Raw genomic sequence first — 24878 nt, 5'->3', positions numbered from 1 at the left:
GTATTCAGATAAATTTTTCCATCATAAAATATTGTCAGTCACCTACTTTTTTTAAAAAAAGCATTTGTTTATAACATCAACAGATAGATAAATAATTTACTTTACCTGAAGAGTTCTCACCATTAAAATACTTTAAATGGCACTGGCTTTATTACTACTGTTGTGGATTAAAAAAAAAAAAAAGGTACTGGCAAAGAATGCAGTTAATATATTTTGGTTTTGCTACCTAGATGAAAGCAACCATGTAAATGAAGATGCAGCTAATATGTTGGAAATCGCATAACATCTTGTGGCCTTGTCCTTAGCCATTATAAATGGCTAACATACATAATACAAGGCCCCTGTAGGCACAGCTACTAGCCCCAATTATTATTTATATCCAAAGCTTGCCAGTCAGAAATTTCTCTTCCTGAGACAGATAACTGGTTCAGACTTTAAAAGAGACTTATTTAAAACCTTTTTACAATTCCATGTTGATGGAGCCTACAGAGGACCCTGACTGAGAAAATACTGACATCCAGAGTAAGGGGGATTGCTGGAGGGAAAAGCAGGAAAAGGATACTGATTTGACAAGGAAGTAGAAAAGAACCAAGATGAGATAAGCATGAACTTCCACACTGCCTCCACTTACTTCATGCTCTTTCTGTAGGAAGGAATGGCAGAGACCACCCTGGTGTGAGAACACGCCCTGGTAGCCTGATCAGGAGCATTAGGCAGAGCCGTACTGGTGCTATGACAGTCAGGCAGAAATTCCTGAAAATAGGACCTTTAATTTCCCAGCTTCCAAGGTAGCTTCAGGTCAGCAAAGATAATTACTAGCTTGCTTTTAAACATCCCAATTCAAGCTGGATCAAAAATCCAAAATGCCAAGTTTGGTAATCTCAGCTGAGTTCTACTTGCACAGCTATTTTTATCAGGCATGTGGCATGGGCAAAAACCTCAGGATATTCAGCCATGCTGGTATTAATAGAACAAAAGAACATGGAGGCTTACTGCATTGGGTTTTCAGTTCTGTGTTTAGCTGGATGGTATACAAATTATGTGTGAAAGCAGGATAAACATGTTTTTATTCCATTCACAGTATATTTCCATTTGAAAACTGGCACCTACACAGGCCTGACAATCAAATGAAATGACATTGCAGGGGGACAGAACAGGCTATGCCATGCCAAGAATATGATAATTGAGAGCATAGGAAAAATTTCTCTAGTGACTGAGAACACGTGCTGCGGCCTCTGTATGGAACAATCCTCCTGAACTAATTAATGAAGCTATTTCTTTTCTTGCTCTTCAAATGCTTCTACAACGCTACATCCAGTTTTTTTCATGACATGTTCAAGCAAATCAGCCAATGTTTCAAACAGTATTTCATAAAACCCAGTCACAGGTATTAGTAAACTAGCCCCTTTCTGAAAAGCAAAACTTGTAAAAGTTAATATTCTGCCCTCAAAAGACTCATTATTACTCTCAGATTCTGGATACCACTTGTGTTTTAAGGACTTCAGAAAAGAAATTAACTGAATAGGTGAACCAAGGTTCACATTGTTTAACAAGGAAGCAGAAAACTCTCGAATTTCAACAGAAAGCAGTGGAAAATTCTCAAATACACAAAGTACCCTCACACCCCCCCAAGTAAACTAAACTACAGAAACAGAAATCCAGTCTTCCCAGGAGTAACAACAGCACTGAAATAGGTATCCATAATGAAGGTACAGGTTTAGGGATAGTATTCCCTCTTGACACTCATAAATAAAGATTATCTGCCTCAAAACCTAATCGCCAGACTCCTGGCCTCGCTACAAAATGAACATCTGAAATAAATTATTAACAAGAATTAAAACAATTGTTTAAAAAACATTCTTAAGTTTCCATCATCTCTTATATCTTGTACCTTTGTTAGTACTTCGAAAAGCACTGCAAAAAAACGTTTTAAGCTTTCTAAGATGGTCAGTCTTTCCCAGTCCATATCAGCTCCATTTCATTATTTCAAAGAGGTATAATCTTACCATAGCTTTTCAATATAGTTTGATGTATGTGAACATCTTAACTGGTAGAACTATGAAACCTTTTCCTTTGTAATTTACCTTTGGTCTTCAGCAAAGAAGGAAGATATGTCTTACTCAAAATGTCAAGTGACAATTTAAAGTAAAAAATTTTTAAAGAAACTGTCCCAGTTAAAAACATTTGCACAACAACAAAGAATAATTATTCCAAACATGTTCTTACAATGACACATTTTGCAGGCAAAAATAAAGATTTTTCTCAGTGTATGACGCCATGTGTGAAGGGACAAATTAACTGCATGCCATTTGAAACCCACTGCTTGTACGCAAGGTAACACACCACTGGGTTATGGAGCAGTGCACCTATTTGCTCTGTCAGTTTGACTCCACTAAAGCTGTATTCACTCAGCTATGTGCAATTGATTTAAGGAAAACAAACAAACAAATTCAAGCTGTACAAGTCAAACTCTGACCTCATTCACACATTCACAGTGTGAATTTCAGACTAATAAGGCACTCTTCTTCTAACTATAAAGATATGGAATGCTAGAGAGGAGATATTCCAAATATAAAATTAATCAGTCATAAATGAACCAAAGGTGTTAAGTATGAAAAAGAAAGCAAAGAGTATTTCAATTTTTATAGGCTACATACTTCAAGACCAAATTTTCCTTTGTAGTACTTTTTTTTTTTTTCCTCCAGTATTTTGGCAGTCTGAAAGCGCATTCCACTGAGGAACCATTCCAGCAACAAGAATCAGCTGACAAACAGGACATATCTTAAACCCCTTAATATGTAATGAGATTATTTTTCTTTTCTAAGTCATTAAAGGGTAAGACATTCTAAAGCATCTAAGAACACACTTACTCAACTACTTTAATATCCCTATAACAGCCTTTATACTTTTAGATTCTTAGTAAAATATGCATATTAATTTTGACTTTTTTTTTTCAGATTACAGCCCATTCTATTGCCATTGAAAGAATTCTAAAAGGATAACACCATTGACAGCTTAACTTTTATTAAACTGTTGATACAAGATAATTCTTTTAGCATAAAGTCAGATGAAGACATTACAAAAATTATGTATCTGTTAATGGATTACAGATAGAATATTGGTCTTTTCTTTACAATTAGAGACCAGAAAAACTGAATTTTCCTGACATAATATTTTATGAAATTTACATTTAAATAATACCTGAGGCACTTTTAGGGGATTATGAACAGCTATGAACAATTCGTTCACTTAAATTGGAAAAATAAACCTACAGTATTAATTGTTATTGATGGTAGTGTTGCTTAGTGTAGGTATTTGCTTTTAAAATCCAGGTACACAGAAGCTTGAAGTTTGTACACTGGTCAGCTCCAAGCTTTCTGTCTCTCTGTTAATAGTAACAGTTGTGCTTCTGTCATACTTTTCACATATAAAAGTTTAAATATGAATTAATCCTCACAACAAAACTGTGAGGAAGGAAGGTATCATTACATTTTACACAGAGTAGAAATGGACTGTAGCCAGATGAAAGTAAGCATGAGTCTTCTATGGGGACACATCTCATTTATGTTTTATCATAATACAGCATCTCTGATATTGTTCCACCACATTATATCTTTTGATAGTTTTAACTACAGTCATCATCACATAGTAAATTAAAGACCTGAGTTATTATTTAGACAGAAAAACATTATGTACAAGCCCTAAATATGGAGCAGACGGTGTGTTTTTTTTTTAAAAAAAGATCTGTTTGTAAAATGGTTGTTCTTGGTCACTCAGTTTAAAATTTTTGCTGACTTCACAGAATAAAATTGCATCGTATTTCTGTATGGCCTTGACTTGCTAAAACACATTCAAATAACAGAAGACAAACTCTGTTCAACATGTCCACAGCCAATGGGACAAACACTAGGCCCTGATTTCAAAGCCTTCCTAAGGACAGGATGGGTGTGCAACTTTCACATCTCACCCTACAACTAGTTGCTCAGCTAGAGCATTTGTGCAAAAAATACAAATAAAAGCATATTGCTATGATTAAGAGACCTGCAATGCATACGTGGTCCCAAGTACATGGCACATCTGAAATATATGTTCCTTGATCAAAAATTAGAAACAATCAGATGAAATACCTGATGGCAGAAAACCTCTCAGTAGGAAGGATTTTCTTGTTGGATTTTAATTCATTTGGTTTGTTGGTTTGAGATTTTTTTCTTTCCTTTTTTTTTTTTTTTTTTTGATCAGACCAGTGACAAGAACAAACCATTTCCAACGAATACTAAAGGCAGCGATGAAAGATAATAGATGCCACTTCATTCTTCCTTCTGGCAAATGGACCATTAAAAGAAAATGCTTGCCCATGTCTCCCACAGTTATTCAGTATCATATCCCAAAATGGGTCCCAGCCATTTCTCCACCTCTGCCACGGACAATTTTTTTCTCAGTGCATAATCTTCAACCTGCAAAGAGACATGATGAAAATTCATAAACTCCAGCTTTTACTGTTGACATAAAAAATTTGGATCATCTGGTCACAAGTTGCTTTTGAATGCTATAACACTAGCACAATGGACAGTGCAAGTTACCTGATCTTTACATATCTTGCCAACAGCAAAATATTTGGATTTGGGATTGGAAAAGTAGAGGCCAGAAACTGCAGAAGCAGGCGTCATTGCTAGTGATTCAGTTAAACCAATTCCTGGAAAAGAGAATGAAAAGATGAAAGCATTCTTGTTCTCTGAACTGATAAGCTTAAATTCAGTCTTTTTTTTTGTTGTGCAACTTCAAGCAAAATCAAAAAAAAAAACCAAGAAGCTTTCAGATGAACTAAAAACATAAAACTATTTTTCATTTGTTACCTATTCCAAAGAAAATACATACAGCTTCAAATAAATTGCGTACTTTCATTACAGCCTTACTGTAGAGCAACGGTATAGTTTGTTTTCATAAAAAAAATCCTGGACATTTTGGAAAATGGTTAACTATAGAGCTTTTGAAACACAGGAAGGTATTTTCGAATTGTGGAGCTATTAGTGGAATGTCCAACACACAAAATATCAGAGAAAGACAATTTTTTTTTTTTTTTTTTTTTTAAGTCACCATCTCAAGGTTTCTGTGGTCCAGGAAACACATCGCTGAATTGGCTTTTATTTTATTTATATCTGGAATGTCTTCTTGCAGCCATAAGGATGGCAGAGTTTTTCTCTCAGTGTAGCAAAACTCTGTTTGTATGCAATCTGCTAATTAGGATTTTGCTAATTCCTTCAGCAAAAGCACTGGCAGTATTTTGCAAATTTTTTCCTTGAATGAGGAAAAATAAAAACAACAATGAAAAGGCAAAGGCAGCAATTCCCAGAACTACTTCAGTTCATTTTTTTATGCAGCTCTGCATACCCCAATTCATTGTTTTGTTGGCATTATGATCATTCATTCACACAAATGCTGTCTAAGAATCTTAGTAAGGCTGATCCAGTTACCTGTTGTTTCCTCGATGTTTGCAAGTTTCCACATGGTCAGTTTTTCTGTATGGTCAGGCTGGCTTGGATATCCAGGAGCAGGGCGAATTCCCTCGTATTTAATTCTGCGTAGGTCACAGAGATCTAGCTGCTCGGCACTACAGTAAGCCCAGAATTCCTTTCGAACCCTTTCATGGAGCTCCTCAGCAAATGCCTTGGAATATAGTGCAATTTTTATTATTTTTTAAGGGTCATCTTACCACAGGTAAGAAATTTAATTGCATTAAAATTCACATACAGTACTTATTTTTGTAATTCAGATGTTTTATTCTCATATTGGTATACAGCAGGGGTTTTTGATGATCCTGCTTTAAAATCCTATGTAAACAAACAGGTAAGCTAGAGCGGTAACTAGAGAAGGTAAAGTTCATTTGGTTGTGGTAGCGATACATCATTAGAGCACCAAAGACAATAGTCTTGATTATTTTTGATATCTGCTCCAAGTCTAGCCATGGAAGGCCACGTCCTTCTGGCATCCATGCTATTATCAGATGCAAATAAGGGCTACTGCTCTTTTTCAGCAGAGGATCTTTCCTCCAACTAAAAGTAGGTGATGGTTTCTTTTTGTTGTTTTGTTGTTGCTGTTGTTGTTGTTTTTGTTTTTTTTATAAACCTACTCCTACAACTAACACTACTTTGTCAGCAACAGTTGCCTTCAGGAGACATTTCCACTTCAGTAAATATCTTTGGATGGCATCAAATAATAATTTCCACAACTCTCATGGCTTAAAATATACAACTAGAGCTAATCACATTTGCCCTACACTAAAGTTCCTGTAAATTTTACAGTGATTACTTACGTGCAAACATGGGGGCAAGCAGACAGACATAGGGTAGGACAAGGGACAGGACTTTCTAAACCACTTCAGTTAGGGCGTTAAGAGCATGTCTGCCTAAGCCTATGGTACACTAAGTCAACAGACTTGTACACTGCACCCACGTGCATGTTTACCATTAAAGCAGAAGGCATGTCAATGCTATGTCAAGCAATTCAAGAATGTAATTGGTTGGTCATATCTGGGTCCAAACTTACATTCTCATGTAGATAAAGCAAGGTTTAAAAACAGTGTTAATAGCGTTGTTTTAAAATGTAGTAAATTGTATTAAATCAAAACTTTCACACAGAGCTCAGAGCTGCTTTCGTACTTGGAACATATGGACAGCAGACTCCCCACTGCCTCCAAAGAGGACTCACCTCTCAGAAGAGGTTCTGTAGAACCAGTCCACTTCCAGATTTAATGCAGAGCATACATTAAAGGCAACAGTCTAAGTTTATGCTAAAACTTGAAACAGCAAGTTGTCAAACAAACTTAGTACACAGAAAATTTGCAAGGAAATAAGACAAAACCTCGTACCTCTGCCAACCGATCTCCAAGCGCCTTTACCATTATGATGTTGTACTCATCGTCCTGTTTCCTATATTCATTGCACAACTCATCTACACCAAAGCAGGCCACAGCAAACAGGCCTAAGTAATCACAAATGCCAGAATCCAGCGGTGCTATGAAGTCAGAAAGACAGTAATATGGATCTATGCAGGCAGAGTCTTTTTCAGCCTAAAATAAAAAGAGAAAATAATGAAATAAATCAGAATATTAAAAAGAAAAGAGTGCACTCTTGATCTAAACCAGTATTTTTGATCTTTTTTCTTGATCTAAACCAAGACTATAGGGCTTGAGACGTTTCTGACAAACACCTATCTAGTCTGAGTCATGACAGCTTTCCTGTCCTTAAATTAGACAGAAAAAACATCTCTGTTCCTCTGAGGGTGTTTGGATCACTAAAAAAAAACAAATGTCAAAGGAGAGAGATGCTGTGTTGAGCAGATATAGAGAGATGTTCTGGTTCTATTTACAGCTAGTGAGATTTAACAGCTTATTCTGCAAAGTATTACAAAATAGGGAATGGTCTTGTGCCAGCCACTGGGGAAGAAGACAAATTTTCCATCTCTTACAGTCAGATTCTACATTTGTTAACAAAACTGCTGGTTGATAGTTTGCATCCCAATTATGCAAACTGCAGAATTCTTCAGCAACTCCCACTATGGAATGCCCATGAGAGTTTATAAACACAGTTTCTTATCCTACAAACCATGTGCTCAGCAGTCCAGAAAAAACAGCACCCGTGTCTAGGTTTACACTATCCACATACAAATTGAAACAAAATTCATCCATCATTACCAGTAAACTAAATCCCAAACAAGGTTCAAAGGGGTTTATAGGTAGTAACATAGGGAATAGGAAATATCCCACTTGACACAGAAAGCTATTTCATGGCTATCACTTGGCTGAAAAATCCTCTCCTTGTTTTCTTACTCTGTGATACTATTTCAGTGTTTAACAATGCTTTAAACCTATTTCTAACTGCAGTTTCATAAAATAATTTAAAAAAAAAAATCAAACATATAATTCCTGAAAAACAAAGATCTATGTTCAATAGTTTCTATAGATTACTAGATTACAGAAAGTACCATAAAACTGAAGAAATATTTTTTTGCCTACATACGTGACCTCTATATATTAACGTTAAGGGTCTTTTGTAATGATCATAGCTAAAGAAAACCCTAAACGCATCTACAACTTTTAGATTTTCATCACACACTTAATGGTGCCAACATCATGGAGAGAACTCTGTGTACTGAAAGGAAGGTTTTTTATAAGAAGCAGAAGACAATTATTCTCTTCTATTTTCCTCTGGTGAAGATTTGCTGAATTACTATGTATGCTATACTGAAAGACATGCAGCTAAAATAGAGTCCAAAAGAATGGTACCCACAATAATACTCTTAATCTTTGAGAAAAGCCTGAATAAATTGGGAACATATGAGGAAAAAAAGAATGAGAAAAATAACAGCATTCCAATATGTAAAAAGCATTATGAAAAAAAAAAAAAGAACATCAAATAAGATAGTCTTCTTGGGAAAGCATTGGGAAAAGGCCAGGAAAAGAAACTGTAGTAAACTTGATTTACATGGGATATCAAAATGTTTAACTAGGTAGTAAGGCCTTGGAACAGCCCTCCTTGAACATTTGTGAATACGGTTTATATAAATATCTGCCATGGACTGTCTGCTAGATCCACCTCCTTGCAATAGATTATCTATTCCAGAAAGCTGGAATAAACTTGAAGCCATGTATTTCTTAGTACAATTTTGCAATATTGGCACAAGACTGTCCTCACAGAAGACTGTACTCCAGAAATTTAGGTATTTGTTAGATTTGTTTCTCCCACGTTTGATGACTGCGTACGCAAACTATGAAGAAACCAAATTGGCATGTTGGGAAGAAGCAGTAGAATATGTTGAAAATGTTCGATCTATCAAAATAAATGCAAGCATATGTATGATTAAAGCATCAATACTTGAAAGAGTTATTCTTACAATCAGAATTAGCAGCAAACTAATTCTAAAAAGCCTCTTCATCAAGAGGAATTTTACATAAAAGTTACCAGAAACATTTATCTTCACTGAACATTATTTTGCAGGTATTACAACTAAAGGTATTTTTAACCTTTAACACATCCAAGCAGAATGCCTCATTTAAGGCAGAATCCAGGGATATTATTAAACAACTAAGGTTCATTAGATTCTAACTTGGTGCACAGAATTTGTGACGAAAACATACAGCACAGTGCTTTCAGATGGCTTAAGTATTAAAATGAGGCCAGAAAACACGTCATTGTCTAAAGCTGTCAAATATATAAAGCATTCTGTACAACTATTGCAATACAAAATACTACAAACACTACAAGAACCTAGGTCATCACTAATAAAATATTGTTACTAGTGAAAGAAACGGTAGGATGACTGCACACAGATTACAACAACTATTTTCTGCACAGATTTTATTAGGACACTTGTGCTCTCATCTTGCAATTCAAAAAAAAAAATCACTTTATTTAACAAATGTTCTGTCATTGTACCTGTTGCCTCAGGCCATGAAATTTTGCTATCGGTTCCGAAGATCCCACTGCCTCTTCTACAGTATACAAATAGATATCATCTTGAACACTTTGAGCTGGCCAGAACCCAACCACACCCCTGGCTTGTAATTTCTTTTGATTGATCAACATTTTCAGCAGATTTTGAGCATCGTTATAAACTCTCTTTGCTTCTTCACCTATCAAAAAAAAGAGAACCCTTTAGAAAAGACTTGCTTTCACAACCAGTTTAAACAGGTTTAAGAATTGTTGAAGATTGGTTCATTTTCCAGGTAATTTTTTGATGACTCAACAATGTGTCAGCTACAGCATAGGCAATAGCAATATAATGATGTGTATACAGCTGTAACAATATACATCTTGAAACAAATGTTAGAGCCAGCACCATTCTAGTAGAGGCAGAGGATCCAGAATGAAGTGAGCAACAGGGAAAATGTGTGTGCACCTACATTACCACAGTGCAGCCGACGCAGAACATTTATTTCAGTGTCACACTTGCAGTTTCATCACGTATACCACGGCCTACTAAAGTTCAAAAAAAGACAGAGCCCTCTTGACATCTTCACCCTTAACAGGAACATGTGTTAATTGCTCTGTCACCATTTTCTGTCATTAAAATACCACCCCGTATTTTGTAGGTGAATTCTAAATATGATTAAGCACTCCTGCCTCATGTGCCAACGTGCCAGTAAGTGTTATTTTACACAAATGATTTCAGTGACATTTAAGTTTACATGTATTTTTACCACTCCTGTGTATATCAAACCATTCAGAATCTTAATGCAGCATGACAGGTCTGTTAAGATTATCTGCATAAAGTAAATGCAATTTCAATACTTACCTACAGTTTTATCGTTAAAGACTTTAGGGAAACCCCGGTTGGGATACTTTCCCCTAAGTTGCCAGACATCAAAGAAAGGCTTCCAGTCAATGTATTCTACTAGCCTCTTCAGGTCATAATCTTCAAAGACTTTTGTACCAATGAATTTTGGTTTAACTGTAGGAATCAAAAGTACAACCTGTCACTAAAGAATTATTTAATATTGCTCTTATATGTGTAGCATAATTGATGCTCACTAGCTTCCATCACTGCAACCAACCTCTTCCCAAGTAATTCTTAGAATTCTTACTGCCATATCCTTCCCAAGTCATACCATGCTCTACAGTTATTACGTGGATTTTTAAGAAAGTATAAAAAGTCAAAACAGAAAATGCAAGGCCTTCTGTTCTTTCCTATAAATTAATCCTTACTCACTGCTGGACTTCTCAGGATATTTCATCAATCAAAATATTCAGTCTAAGACCAAAAGCAGCCTATCCTTACCTACCAGATTTTAGGGGCATATGCCATTCATAATTATAAATCCCACTTTTTATACACAGACATATTATGTGCTATGGTGTTGTAAATAGCTCTGTCGATTATTATGCAATTTGTAAGAGCTTTTGCAACCACCACACGCTTGTTCAGATGCATAGACAGAAGTGAAAGAGAGAGATGGATCTTTTATGATGTATCCACAAGCTTTACACTTGTCTATGCTGGTCACTACTTCATAACGTGGCCTTTATCAAAACGAGCTACTGAAAATTAGCATCTTCTTGAGTCTTAGTACTGGTTTTCACTGGGATAGAGCTGATTTTCCTTGTAATGGCCAATATGGTGCTATATTCTAGGTTTGTGACCGAAACAGTGTTGGCAACACACTCATGTTTTAGCTACTGCTGTACAGCACTTACAGAGCACCAAGGCCTTTCCTGTTTCTCATGCTATCCTGCCAGAAAGTTGGCTGGGGTGTCCAAGAAGCTGGGAGGGGACACAGCCATGACAGCTGACCCCATCTGACCAAAGGGATTTTCCACATCAAGCTCAGTAATAAAACTCGGGGTAAGGAGGAAGGGGAGACATCCTGAATAATGGTGTTTGTTGTTGCAAGTAACCATTGTATGTGATAAAGCCCTGCTTTCATGGAAGTGGTTGAATATCTGCTTGATGATGGGAAGTATCAAATGAATTCTTTGTTTTGCTTTGCTTGCGCACCATTCTTGCTTTACCTGTTAAATTGCCTTCATCTCAACCCACAAGTTTTCTTACTTTTACCCTTCAGATTCTCTTCCCCATCCCACTTGGTACAAGCAAGTGAGCAGCTGACTAGCTCTTAGCTGCCTACCAAGGGGTTAACACACAATAGTCTTGTAAATGAAGTGACAGAAAGCAGTGAAGTGTTAATGCCACTGCAGGATGCAATTTCTTGTGGAATGCCATTTAGAAGTGTTTAGTATTAAAAATAAAACTAGTAGAGAAACTAGTAGTGGGATGGGCAGAAAAAGACTTCTACCTCTTTTTCCTTTCAATTGTAAGGAGGAATTGAATTCAAATGCTGTGTCACAACTTGCATTGCCTGAATGTAGTACATAATGTTTGCAATATGAGCCAGTCCAACATTATTTTGGAAAGGGTGCATTAGACTAATCTTTCATTGTATGGTACTATGGACAACTCTGTTTTAGATTTTTTTTCCGATTTGTTATTAAATATTTTCGTTGCTTTTTTTAAATACTATGAAAAATATAAAGTTGAGACAGGACAGCAAGATTGAACAAAAAAAGTCTGCTGAAACAGACAAGTTTATTCAAATTGTTACACTATTTTTAACGCAATGCTACCGAAGTCTGAAGTTTAATGAAGCTTAATCAAATTTGTGTGTTATTCAATGTATATATAAAATAAATAAAAATTAAAGACAGCAAAATCAACAACTAAACTGACCTGGTTTATGTCCTGATAACCAGTCATTATGGAAACCTTTTCTCCTAGCTTGCTCTAGAGACAGATATCTTCTTTCCTGTATGGACATAAAGGTTACTTTTATGAAACCACTTATCTTTCAGACAAACTGTAACCATTGCAGTGATTATACAGTTTTATTCAAAGCTGTCTTCAGGTTAATTCTGACAAAAAATATATTTTAAGTTCCACCAACTCCCAGCTGAATTCACCGCAAACCTCTCTGATCTCATCTTGGTTTACTGGTTCCCTATGCAAAGATGGTCTTAAACTTGTACGGACCAAGCGCTTCTGTTTCTTTACAAAGACAATCTCAGAAGAATCAGACATTATTAGCTTACTACTGTTAATTTGCGCCATCAATTTCCGCATTTCATTCCTTCCTTCTCTTCACTCTCCTAAAATTGCAGCCCCAGCTCTCTACTTTGACATTGCTCAGATCCCTAACCAGAACAACACAAACACAAACACAACAGGAAAATGTGGTAGTGAGAAATACTCAGAGTACAGCATGGCATCACCAAAAACAACCAGTGCCACTTCAGTTACCTTAGTGTATTTTCCTGTTTTAAGCAACTGCCCTAGGAGTGCACCAGTCTCCTTTTAGGCCGGTTAAACTGATGTGACTGTCAGCCCCAGGGACATGTCCTAGATACCAATGATGATTGTCCACTGAGGACAATCCAGAATTTGCCAACTATATGTTAGAGTCATGAAGAATTTTCCCTTACAGACCAGAAAATTTGATTTCATAATCAACACAAGTATACCTCAAGGTCTTCATAAAGAGTTGAAACTCAGAGTTAGTAATAATACGAGTACCAACCACTCCAAACAAGAAGCTAAATTAATTATATTTGTACCTTGAGAGACTCGTAGTGTTCTTGTCTAATTTCTTCGTATTCCTCTAATATTTCTTCAAAGAAATCATCTTTTACACTTTCATCTAAGAGCTGAGAGCACTGAAAAAAGAAAAGAGAATGCACTAAGTACATATTGTAAGATATTATAGTAATGACACGGTGAGAATTTCAGACTAAGCTGTCTGTCTTTAATAATCTAGTTTCCATTAACCTTACACAATTACACTTGACAATACTAAATTGTCTTGCCACTGAACTGCAAACTAGATTCAAAATACATTTGAGTATGATCATTAGCAAGAATAATGCCCTCCTACGCAGTTAGCATTAGCAGAGCCCAGCATGGTTCTGTAAAGACCTGAGAAGAGGATACTCCAAGACTCTAGAGGCTGAATAGTGAGAGAAATAACACACAGCTCACCCTACTTCTTTCCAGCATGTATTTTCCCACTAAGACTACTCATTTGTCTAACAGAGAGCATCTATTCCAAAAAACACCAGTCAGCCATTTCATAGTACTGTTTTCCTGTTACCATATCACTAACTGCAGCAATATACCCAAAACAGAGAGAACGGCAGATCACATTTAACTACATCCCTCCTCATTTTAAAACATCTCAGAACTACAGTCAAGGACTCAGAGCAAATCATTCCACCATCACTAGAGAAACTGGCATGTAAATAAAGGTATCCAATGACAATAAGTAAAGTAAGTTTGATGAGATAACCAGGCAGCAGCAAAAAAAAATTGCTGAAGTGACAGTAGTTTAGAAATCGGTCTCTGCAGTGCCTCTCCAGTTTTCTGCCATAATTTCAGATGTTAGAGGAAAGGATGAGAGGTGCAATAGAAAAATAGGAAATTAGAACTTACAACCACAACACTCTTGGATGCATCCAGGACATGAATTACAGGTGCACTATATCGGGGGGCAATTTTAACAGCTGTGTGTGTTCTTAAATGAAAAAGAAAGATCGAGCATTTCACAACTGAATCAAAAACAAACCAAAAATACAAAATGCACAGTGAAAAGAATCCTGACTTAATGCATAATCCAGATCTTCAAAACAAGGAAGCATCCATCTGCTATGCAGGGATGATTAAGCACAGATTTTTAATAATAGGTACACAAACTCTTACTTCAAAGAGTATCAGAATGCTTCATAAGTAATGTGCCAACTTACACCGTCTTACCAGCTGACAAAGTCATTAACTCGTTAGTCTGAATATCAAAAATTCCAATGAGCACGTTCCAAACTAAGCCTAACAAAAACTGTAATTAAATAAAAATTTATAACTATATATATATATTTTTTTTGCTTATCTTACATTTTTCCCCTCCCACACACTACCTTCAGGATCTGTGAATTAACATTAATGTATTCCAGTGATGATTACTTCAATTTCTATGATGCTGTACTTCAGAACCAGAGGCTCTGTCTACCCACCTGAAGAAGGAATTCTGCCAGGTGTCAATAAATAGAACAAACTTGCACCTTCTAGGTCAGCCAATTCATTTGCATAAAAAACTCCCAATTAATTTAACACACACTCATATTCCAGTCCTACTCACTGAAATACTCAGAATCACTTATGTATAATAGTACTTCGCTGTTCGAATTAAAGTTAGCAGTCCTGAACTGAGGCCTAAGTGCCTTTTTTTTCCTTCAGGTAGTGTCAGATGTTTAAAACACTTGAACATCAAAGTTACTGATGACTATGCAACAGCTATGTAAACCAACTGTCCTGGATCACCTTAACTTGTTGGTGCATTTCTGATCTTTATTAAAAAAAAGATACTGTATCTTCAACTTTGATAGGAACAGACAAAAGAAACAGGGCCTACAGTGGAACTGTATCCTTTTTTTTTATTACCATAATAAAACCATTACCATTATTTGTCAGCATCTGAATTGAACAGTATGGTTATAACACAAACATCATTATCGTAAGTTAAGAAGAAACTCCACTGTGTATATTCTGTATTCAGAATCCAGCCTCTCTTTCAAACTCATCTAATTTTCCACCTTTTCAAGTATGGATGGTCTACTCATTACAAATGTCTACCCATTTCAGAGAATAAACGCAGATGGTTCTTCATTACCAAGCTCTAACATATACGACCTTTCAGAATACACACAAAGCTAAACTTAAAACTGTGCGAGTAAAATTAAATATATATTACCAATCCAATCTTCCATAAAGAATCCTTTTACTTGACGTATTTTGTAGAAGTTGTGTACATCTGGGCATATGCACAATATATTTATGCACAGTTCAAATGAATAAAATTATTTCTGAATACGAGGTATGTGTATATATTTAATAAAATTATTCCAATATTCAAAACAAAATTCCTGCTGCCAGCTACATTTCTCTCTACAAATAAATTTCACAAAATTGTTCAATAATGTTAATTTGACAATAATTCTTAATCTGCAATGCCCTACAGACACTAAAAAGATATGAAGAAAGGGCTCCCCTACACCCTTCACTTAGAATAAAGCCCCACACATTTTTGTTTAAGAAAAAACTCTATGTCTCAATACCGAACTCACAGGAAAAGAGACTTGCATGAAAAAGAAGTGAAGGGATACAGTGAACCTTGCATTATTACCACAGGACCAATAAAGCTGGGCAGTGGTCCTACCATTCACTATCTGTTAAGTTATGGGACTATTTGTTAAGGCCAAGAACACAGAATACATGGAGCTAATGGTTCTGATAGACTAAGTGCTGCTCTGGTAAAGAAAGCAACACTGCTAACAGCTTTTAGTTATACCAGAAATGACCTCTGCAGCCTTCTGAGCTGTCACCTACTCAAGCATTTTGTACAGAAACCAGTTAGCGAAGTGTGACCCAAGGCCATTACACATGCCCAAAACACATCTGTGGGAATGCTAATACTAGATGTCAGCAAGCTGTCAACAACTGCTCTTCAGGACATCAGAGCAGCTGCATTACTTCACCTGAATGGATCAGAGAGAACAAGATCTCAACCAAAAAATCTCAGTCTATCAAATGTAAAATGGTAACTACTTTAAGGCAAGCTGCTAGAATCTATCTCCTGTCAGCCTGATTGAACAGGATGTCTATACAACCACTGCTAGTCTCGAAATCATACATACTCAGAATGCTCTGGTGAATCAAAACAGACCATTCTACCCTTTAGAGTAATTGAATTATATTCATATTCATGTGCACATAAACTTTTAGAAGTTAATAATAGTATTTCCACATATAATATACACTTGCAAAATATATAACATATGCAAAAATGAAAAGTTCAAGGTGTCCATTATTTGCTATGTACCAATTACATTGTGACACTACATTCCAGCACTTCCGATACAAGAAATAACTTTCACTCTCAAGTAAACACGTACCTGTATGCGTGTTGAGGAAAAAGAGGGAAAAGGAAGAAAGAAATGGTCATAGGTTTTTCTCCCTGGTTAGCACTATTTTCATACACATTCCCCATCTACCCAATTGATATATCTTACTTAGAAGTAGTTGCTCCTCCAATCAGCAAAGGAATCTTTATTGCCAATCTCTCCATTTCCTTGGCGACAAAAATCATTTCATCCAAAGAAGGGGTGATGAGACCAGACAGGCCAATTATATCTGTTGCAAATTTACAAACATATACACAAAAGGTTTAGCAAATCCATTCCAGCATTACCTATAAATTATTACAGGAAGCATTTAATTTCTATCTTCACACATCAGATAAAAAATAGTGAAATCGAAAGCATGGTAATCTCTAGTCTAGAAGCCAGGTTTCACTTAATTAGAAAGTAAAAGCTTTCCAAGAATGAAAGTGATTCTGAATCCCCAGTTTAAGACATTGTCAAACAGTCTTCCCAGCTGCTGAACACCTACTGCTCTAGTTTCACAATAAATATACAATGCTTCTGATTAGCAAACTTCAAACCTCAGAAGACAGGCACAGAAATTATAACATCTGCCCTTCGAAACAGCAAATGCTTTCAAACTTCACCACCTCTGATCTATACAAATCTTTTCCAAGATGCAATAGACTGTTTCACAGAAACTATAGCTTGGTTCAGAAAGAAAGTTCATTTTTTATTAGAACAACTCATTTTGTTTTTCACACTCCTTGCTTTAGCAGGCTGAATGCCAAGTTCTTCTACTTATTTAAGATCCAACACAAAGTTAGTTAACCTTTCCAATTTTCCATTTATCTATCTGTAAAACAAATACTAAAACATCTCTCCTGTTTTAATGCACGTTTTCAGTTCCTTGGTCTAAGTTTCACAGAAGTGCTAAATACTAAATACTTGCTACTGTTAACACAAAAGTTTTGATTTACTTGAAGGTAATCTGACCAAACCATAGACAGCATAGAAATGCAATGAGTAGCCAAAAAAAAAAAAGCAAGTGGGGTTTAAAATTAAATAAGCCAGGAGTACTAATGAAATCTCTCTATACCTGCTTTGTTCTCAACAGCAGCTCTCAATATCTTATCACATGGAGTCATGACTCCTAAATCAATAACTCTGTGAAAAGAAGTGAGATGACACAAGATTCTTTAAAAAAGTAGTCAAATAGTTCTGTTAAAGGCCAAACATATTGCTCTTAAAATAAATAGCTAACCTAATATTGAAGTCAGAATTGAGATTGTGTTTCTCTCAAGACCTCAATTGGGAATTGCAATATAAGAAACACCTGTGGGTCTGGAAAAATTTTCAATAGAGTTCCAGATGACACAGTTGATAAGAAAATTCATGTGCAAGAGGGTGGTTTTGTTTTCGAGTAATTTTTTTCATTTGAAGTCATTTAGGCAATACTAAAAGATTTTGTGTATCTTATGTCAGGAACATAAACTGATTCACATCAAGTTTCTTTTGTCTTACTAAAGCCTATATTTCATGAAATGAGACACTGCACTTCCCTTGCTAGCATTCTATTCCTATTAGCCCTAGCCACTGTCAAGGTTGGTTGTGTTTTGTTTTTTTTTTCAAAGTGAGCCATGCCAGCCTGCTGGCTTCATTCAGTCTCACTCACGTCCATGGTGACAGAAAGCACCGTGGCTTCAGTTCGCTTCAGTTCACTACGTTTAAAAAAAATAAAAGCTCAAGAAAGCAGCTGAATATACTGCATATACACAACACTGGTACTTGCTTCAGCCCTTTGTGTTTTAAAACAAGAGACAATTTGGCTCTTTTTTAAAGAACAAGTTACAGACAAGTCAAAAACAAAACAAAACGAATGAGTGGTAAGACAGTTCCAAAGCATTCAGTTCTGCACAACATTTGACAGACACTTGACAAAGGACTCATGGAAACGACCATTCATTCCAACACTGCTGTCAACCCTGCATTACGCACACAGGAGTTGAAAGCACTGACTTCTCTTGAAGTCGCAACTTTTGAAACACAGAATTAGGATTAGAATCTCATCTCTATTTAAGAAAACATACCACAGTGAGTTTAAAACCTTGTAGTTAATGAATAGCTTGGAAAACATACTAAGAGGTTCATTAGAATGTTCCAAGACTTGCTTTTTCCTAACACGCCACAAAGCACACAGGCAGTCTTGCCTAATACAGTTATCCTGTGTTTTTTTCAGTTTTTTTCCAGGTATTATGCTTCTATGTTTAAGACATTAAACTTATATTTAACTAATATTACGTGCAAAAACTGATGTTCTGACCTATATTTCAGTCCAACTTTTTTCATCTCAGATGCCAGTTTATTAGGGTATTACGGAAAGATGTTACATTCCCTCTTACCTCCCCATTAGTAATAGCTGTTATGATACGTGTTCCCTACTACAGCTAGGGTAACAGGCCAGTTCCCAGTAAATGCCCACTCTAACTATTATCACCACAGCTGCAGCTAGCCTAGTATAAGAGTTAGCTAGCCTTACACAGTTACGTTCCCAGCTACCTAGTTTTAGTCTCTTTACCTGAAGTTGTTGCAGCCCAGAACAACTCCCACAATGTTCTTGCCGATATCATGTACATCGCCTTTCACAGTTGCTAGTACTATTGTACCATTGTAAGGATCCTGAAAGTTGAGCAAATAACACACAAGTTAAATTACTCAGAAGCCTCAGCATTCCCTCAGTATCAGCAGAGGTAATATATCCAATATTAAAAGCTATTTTAAAAGATACAGGTAATAAAAATTCACACAAGAAATACTCATGCAAATCAAGCACATGCTATTCATCTATATACATTTAAAAAAACAACAAAATCATGAAAAAAACACATCTGAATAGCACTCTATGTAGTGCAATAACTGAACTCCTCTGTTCCTCACCAATAAACAGTTTAAATATTTAGAACAATAGGGTAATGAAGGCTCATGATCACATGCCTGGTCATGCATCAAATGTAATCTTCCAATGCAACACTGAGAGGACTGACAGGAATTAGGAAAAGCAAAAGAGATTAATTTTTTATGCAACAAAAATAGCAAGGAACACATTTCAATGTGCTCATTAGGCTACTTCAGACTGCCCAAGCTGAACAAACAAGCTGGAAAAAACAATCTCCTTGAAGAAGGGAAGGTGTACCGCCACAGACTGATCCTAGGTCACACAGCATTCAGCCCTGACAGAGAGGCCCTGCCAGCAGCACAAAGGCCGAACTTCTCTGCTACAATTCTCCAGCAGGACATGGCCATTTGTGATACGTTTTTAGTGGTGTCATTAGTGTTGCCATTTGGAGCAGCTGCCACGTTTGAGCTGGTGCAGGATGAGACACAAGTAACAGACCGCCTGAATTGCACAGAATCTAAATCAAGTGGAAACATGAGCACATTCTGTTTTCAAACTACCACTTTTCTAGTCAGTATCTCATCTCCTTGGCAGATGGCAGAACTGGTGGGGGAGAAGACCCTTCTACAAAGCATGTTGTATTCCTTGACACTATCAGGTAGCTCTCTACTTCATGAATCTACATTGCCTTCTGTAATTGCAATTTTCTGGGGGAAAAGAAATCTTTACATATTACCAAGAGCGATACCAGCATTTCCCATGGTCCTAACACATTTGTTAGGACCCTGGGAATTCTCACCAATGCTGCTGTTTACTAAACATTTTTTACTATCATCTCCCCAGTGTTCCTGTTTTATAAAAGATCAGGAAACCGAGAAAGCGAAAAGGAGGCAAGTCAGCCATCCCTGTGCAATCAAAAATGTTGCATCTGAAAATAAATTTCTAGAACATAAGAGAAAACGAGAGACATTAATCAACAGCTGGGAGATGAAAAAAGTTGTCCCCATTAACAACTGATAATTTAGCTAGCAACTGATACAACAAGTTTAAAAAAAAAAAAAGGATTTATACATGAGAGGGAAAATGTGTGCTGAGCAGCAAACAATGTGGGCCAGAGCACACGGTATTTTAAATAAACCCTATTTAGGGCACACTGTGATTTCAATTGTCTCAAGCAAGGAGGTCCTCAAGTTCTGGGCACACATCCAAAGGGCTTCTTTTTTAATCTTGATAGAGATCCACAGCCACAGCTTTTTATCCTCAATGTAACTAATCAACACTTTGCATTTCCTGGCAGTCTTGGACTAAAACGGTCCTGGAGGTTACAGTAGCCTGGGTAACATCAGACAGATCAGCTACCAGAGCCTGCAAATCATTTTCTTCTGAGTCCACATCTAAATCTGGAGATAAACGCAGCTGATTCTTCTCTCTCTCCAATTTTCTCTGCAGTGACAAAAATATTCACAGGGGAAGACCAAACCCTTGCCCATCAGAAGGTGGAGAAAGCAGGAGGACAGAGGCCCTACTTTTTCCCTCCTGCCCTCTTCAGTCACACACAATACCTCACAATCTCTTGCTATATTTTTGAGGACCTCCCAGATTCCGTTTCCCATTTTTTTAGCCAGAGAACTAAGTGCCACAGTAGGTCCTAATTCCCTGCCCGTGGAGGCAATAGGGTAATGATTTTCACTGACTTCAAATATCCCCAGAACAAGCCAGAAGGTGCCAAGTACCAGCATTGTCATCTGCATTAAAATAAAGAACAGCACGAGCAGGAGAGAGATGACGCATAGAAAAGTGACTCATGACCGCAAGAGAACAGATCTGCTTGATGTATTAGAGAGAAGACACCATCTTTACATCCAGAAAAAAGACTAGGCATTCTCCTTCCATTGAAAATACACAGGATTGATTATCAGGTCATTTTTCTTTCTAAAATGTTAGTTGTATTCGTTTACATTTATGTTTGACAAGCACTCAACAGATCCACAGCAAATGGAAAGATATACTGTAAAATGATTTCAATGGAGGAATTAGGAACCATTCAAAAAACCACAGAAAGAAAGCCAAAGAAAACACATAAATATCCTCTATTCTCGAGACTCTGCCATTCTTCGTCTTTTTTGTGCTAAATACTAGATTATGATAAAAGGTATTGCTGCTGAGAACTCATGAAGACAATGTAATGTTCCACAGGACTAGAGACGAGTTACTGCACATTAAACATAAATTTCGTAGTCTGACAAAGTCGAGAGTGGAAGAAAAATATTTAACAACCAAAACTGCACCTATCACATAAATATAGTAAAACAGAGATTAGTATTTGAAGAATGGATTTTGTCCATTTCTTCTGAACTCTTTTCTACTGCATACGATCTTGTTAGTACAGAAAAACAAGGGATGTCATGTATCTTTGTGTTCCAGTGCTCCTATCACATACTCCATTAATCAAATTTGGAAGAAATTACTTTGAGTATATGTACAGGTAGTTGACAAAACTTTTCTCACAGAGAAATCGCCACCTGTCAGCTGTCAAAAAGGAAATGCTATGAAGGAAATGCCCACAAGAATCTGAAAATCATTTGGTATATTCAACAGCAACCTAAAATTATCTACAATGCATAAGGATGATATTAAGGGAGGGGAGAGAGTATGTGGAAGAATAGGAGTAGGATTCAAGACCAACTGACAAATTGAATAAGCAATCTAAAAGCAGTAAAATAGTATTCAGTAATAGGACTGCCAAGCACAGCATATAGCAAAGAAAAAAAAGAAAGAAAACCTCAAATGGGGAATAGTTTATAAAACAACGTAAATGCAAGACTTATTAGAGGGCAAAAGTGATCTTCCAAGTCAATACGGAAGCCAAAAGGCCCACTGCTGCAGAATGCCAGATACTTGGGCACTGGCAAGGCCTCAGCTAGACACAGGGCTGGCTGGATGCCCTCCTGAAGCTTCTCCACGTAGTAAGTCACTGAAAAAAAGAAAACTTAACTTTCACAGGCAATATACTGTTATGCTTCAATACCATTACATTTTCTTCCCACCACAGTCTAACTTAAGTATCTTCTCACTGAAATTTAAGCCCATTTACTCTTGATAGGATGCAGAAAAACTTTACTCCTTTATTTTCTGCAGGTATGTCTAGAATATGAAACTAATGGTACATGAAGTGAAGGCAAACAAATACAACCGAACTCCCACACTTTCATTGCAGATTACATTGTCTACACTTCTGATCATTCTTAATGCTCTTTTCTGAGACCCTTTCATTAGTTCATGTATTTTCCTTGAGTACAACTTTCAAAATGGGATACTGCTGACCCGTGTCCTATCAATAGGCTGAGTGCTGGATGGAGCAGAGAAATCACTGTGTATTACACACATTTATAAGTTCTAGGTTGTTATTTTGTGGGCTTTTTTTTGTTTGTTTGGTTTCCCAGTCATAAGACACTGAGATCTATATGCTATTCATAACAACCACAACCCTCTCTGGAAGCTACTACCTACTCAGTTATGACCAGTCTTTTATTTGTGTCATTTGTATATTTCTGTTTCTATGCTATTACTCTGCATATCTCCTATACTGTAGCACAAGTGGTATTCAGAAACTGAGGGAAAAAATCATGTATGAAAAGAAGACTATATTCAGATCCTGTTTTTCATAAAACATTTGTCACCCACAACTTGGTCACGGCTACACATATAACGAGCATACTATTCTATCATAACAAAAGGTGTTAAAACATATCTATTAAAAAAAGAATTGGTTTGTTTGGTGGGAGAATGGTGGGGGAAGAGCTGAAAAAAAAGAAACACACTAAAAGGCTTGAACATTCAAAAGCAAGTTCTAGAGTTTACCAAGGGCAGAAGTAGTAGCATCAATTGGCATAATTTGCTACAATCTGTGTTAAAAATGCTATAAATAAATAATACTACAATTAAATGTCTACAAAAGTACAAAAAGTAAGTAAGACCAGAATCAAAGGCCTACAAAAGCTTTTAGCATCATGAAACTTCTGACAACAGGTTAGGCACACACCAAGCAAAGTTTCACAAAGTCTGCACTTCGTACATTTCAGACCAACTACAAAATTAAGCCAAAATGTCAGTTTCCATATGACTGGATCAACTCTTCAGCATAAAAGCTGAATAAATGTCATTAGCAAAAAATAATTTCCTTTTTTTTTTTTTTTTTTTGTCATGGCATGCTACAAAAGAGTTGCTGCATAAAGAACTGTCTTGCCTCTTCTTCTGTGCTGCCCTGTTCAGTTCTCCTTTCCTCTCTTTCTTTTTCCATATAGGGAATAAGGTGGCCAACTGCTTTCTTCATAACTCGCGCAGATTTTATCACCTGTACAGATAAATGGAGGAGGAAAAAAACAATAATAAAGATCAGATACAGGAATAATCTAAAGTTCTCATAGCTTTCTTTTAAACCCATTCAAACAATCAACAAAACTCATTTGCAAACCCAGCTTCCAGCTTTATAGGGCATTCTTTAGCAACAGGCTGCTGGCCCTATTGGGCTAATGGCCTACCTATGATACTTGCTTTCACAATGCAAACCTTTGGATCACTCACTACTGAATGAAAATCTACTAACAGGCCCAGACTTAGAAGGTACTAACCAGAGCAGCCTGATTGTAAGCAAGTGATATTATTTGTTTTTTTTTTCTTCTTTTGCTCTTTCCATGCGTCCAGATTTAAAACTACATTTCAAATAAAGCAAAAACACTCAGAAAGAAAGGAAAGAAATATATAAAACTATATAAAGAAATTCAAGTTCCAAAGTACAGAAGAAATAAGGCCACTTCCTAGCACTATCAGAATTTTCACAATTCGAGAGCTGTATCTGAAAATGACAGACAGCATAGAATGCTTTGGCTACATTTTACAATGTTAGTTTTTGCCGAGTCAGGAAGTATATGACGTCATGTTCTCTTACCTGAGGCAGAAACATCTTCCCAGCACCAAAAAGATCACCAACAATTTTCATGCCATTCATCAAAGGTCCTTCAATTATATTTAGAGGCCTAGGATATTTTTCCTGATTTAATCTCGCTTCTTCTGTATCTGCAGTGACAATACTTCTCAATGCCCTGGGGGTAGGGGGGGTGGGGGGGGTGGGGGGAAGTAAAAGCTTTTATCTTTCTAAAAATACAACTTAGATTTAGTTGTCTTCATGCAAAAAAAAAATCACAATCAATGTACAGTTTAGATATTACTACTCTAAGAATACCTCAAATGTGTATTTAAAATAGCTTTCTTGAGAAATGAAAAACCATAGCTTTGAGGAACAAAGTTATTCAAATTAATAGTCCCCCAATATTAGTGGGTCTGTTTGTTTTTCAACTGTCATAACAGAATCATGCATTTACACGAGGACAGCTCCCTCAGCACTAATGTTACCCAGTGCAATACCGTTAAAGAACAAAATACAACAACAAAAAAGAACACCACACAATACACTGGAAAGTAAAACATGGTCCACCCACACTACAAGAAAAAACATAAAGGGTCAAAGACTT

At 36.5% G+C, this 24878-nt stretch overlaps 1 protein-coding gene across 1 annotated transcript in view; it reads right to left on the bottom strand.

Annotated features, from left to right (window-relative positions):
- Positions 1-3012: 3012 nt before the first annotated feature.
- Positions 3013-24878, bottom strand: part of MTR (5-methyltetrahydrofolate-homocysteine methyltransferase) — a 48259-nt gene continuing 26393 nt past the window's right edge. The window contains 15 exon segments of the mRNA XM_040552382.1: positions 3013-4454; positions 4581-4693; positions 5472-5664; positions 6866-7066; positions 9432-9628; positions 10291-10446; positions 12220-12295; positions 13101-13199; positions 13972-14053; positions 16602-16722; positions 17551-17618; positions 19030-19130; positions 23594-23701; positions 24296-24433; positions 24435-24449. Coding sequence (XP_040408316.1) covers positions 4368-4454; positions 4581-4693; positions 5472-5664; positions 6866-7066; positions 9432-9628; positions 10291-10446; positions 12220-12295; positions 13101-13199; positions 13972-14053; positions 16602-16722; positions 17551-17618; positions 19030-19130; positions 23594-23701; positions 24296-24433; positions 24435-24449 — 1755 coding nt within the window. The 3' untranslated portion in view covers positions 3013-4367.

Source organism: Cygnus olor, chromosome 3 (genome assembly GCF_009769625.2).
Source record: "Cygnus olor isolate bCygOlo1 chromosome 3, bCygOlo1.pri.v2, whole genome shotgun sequence".
NCBI lineage: Eukaryota > Metazoa > Chordata > Aves > Anseriformes > Anatidae > Cygnus > Cygnus olor.
The sequence above is the reverse complement of the archived record's forward strand: the minus strand, read 5'-3'. Positions and strand labels throughout refer to the sequence as shown.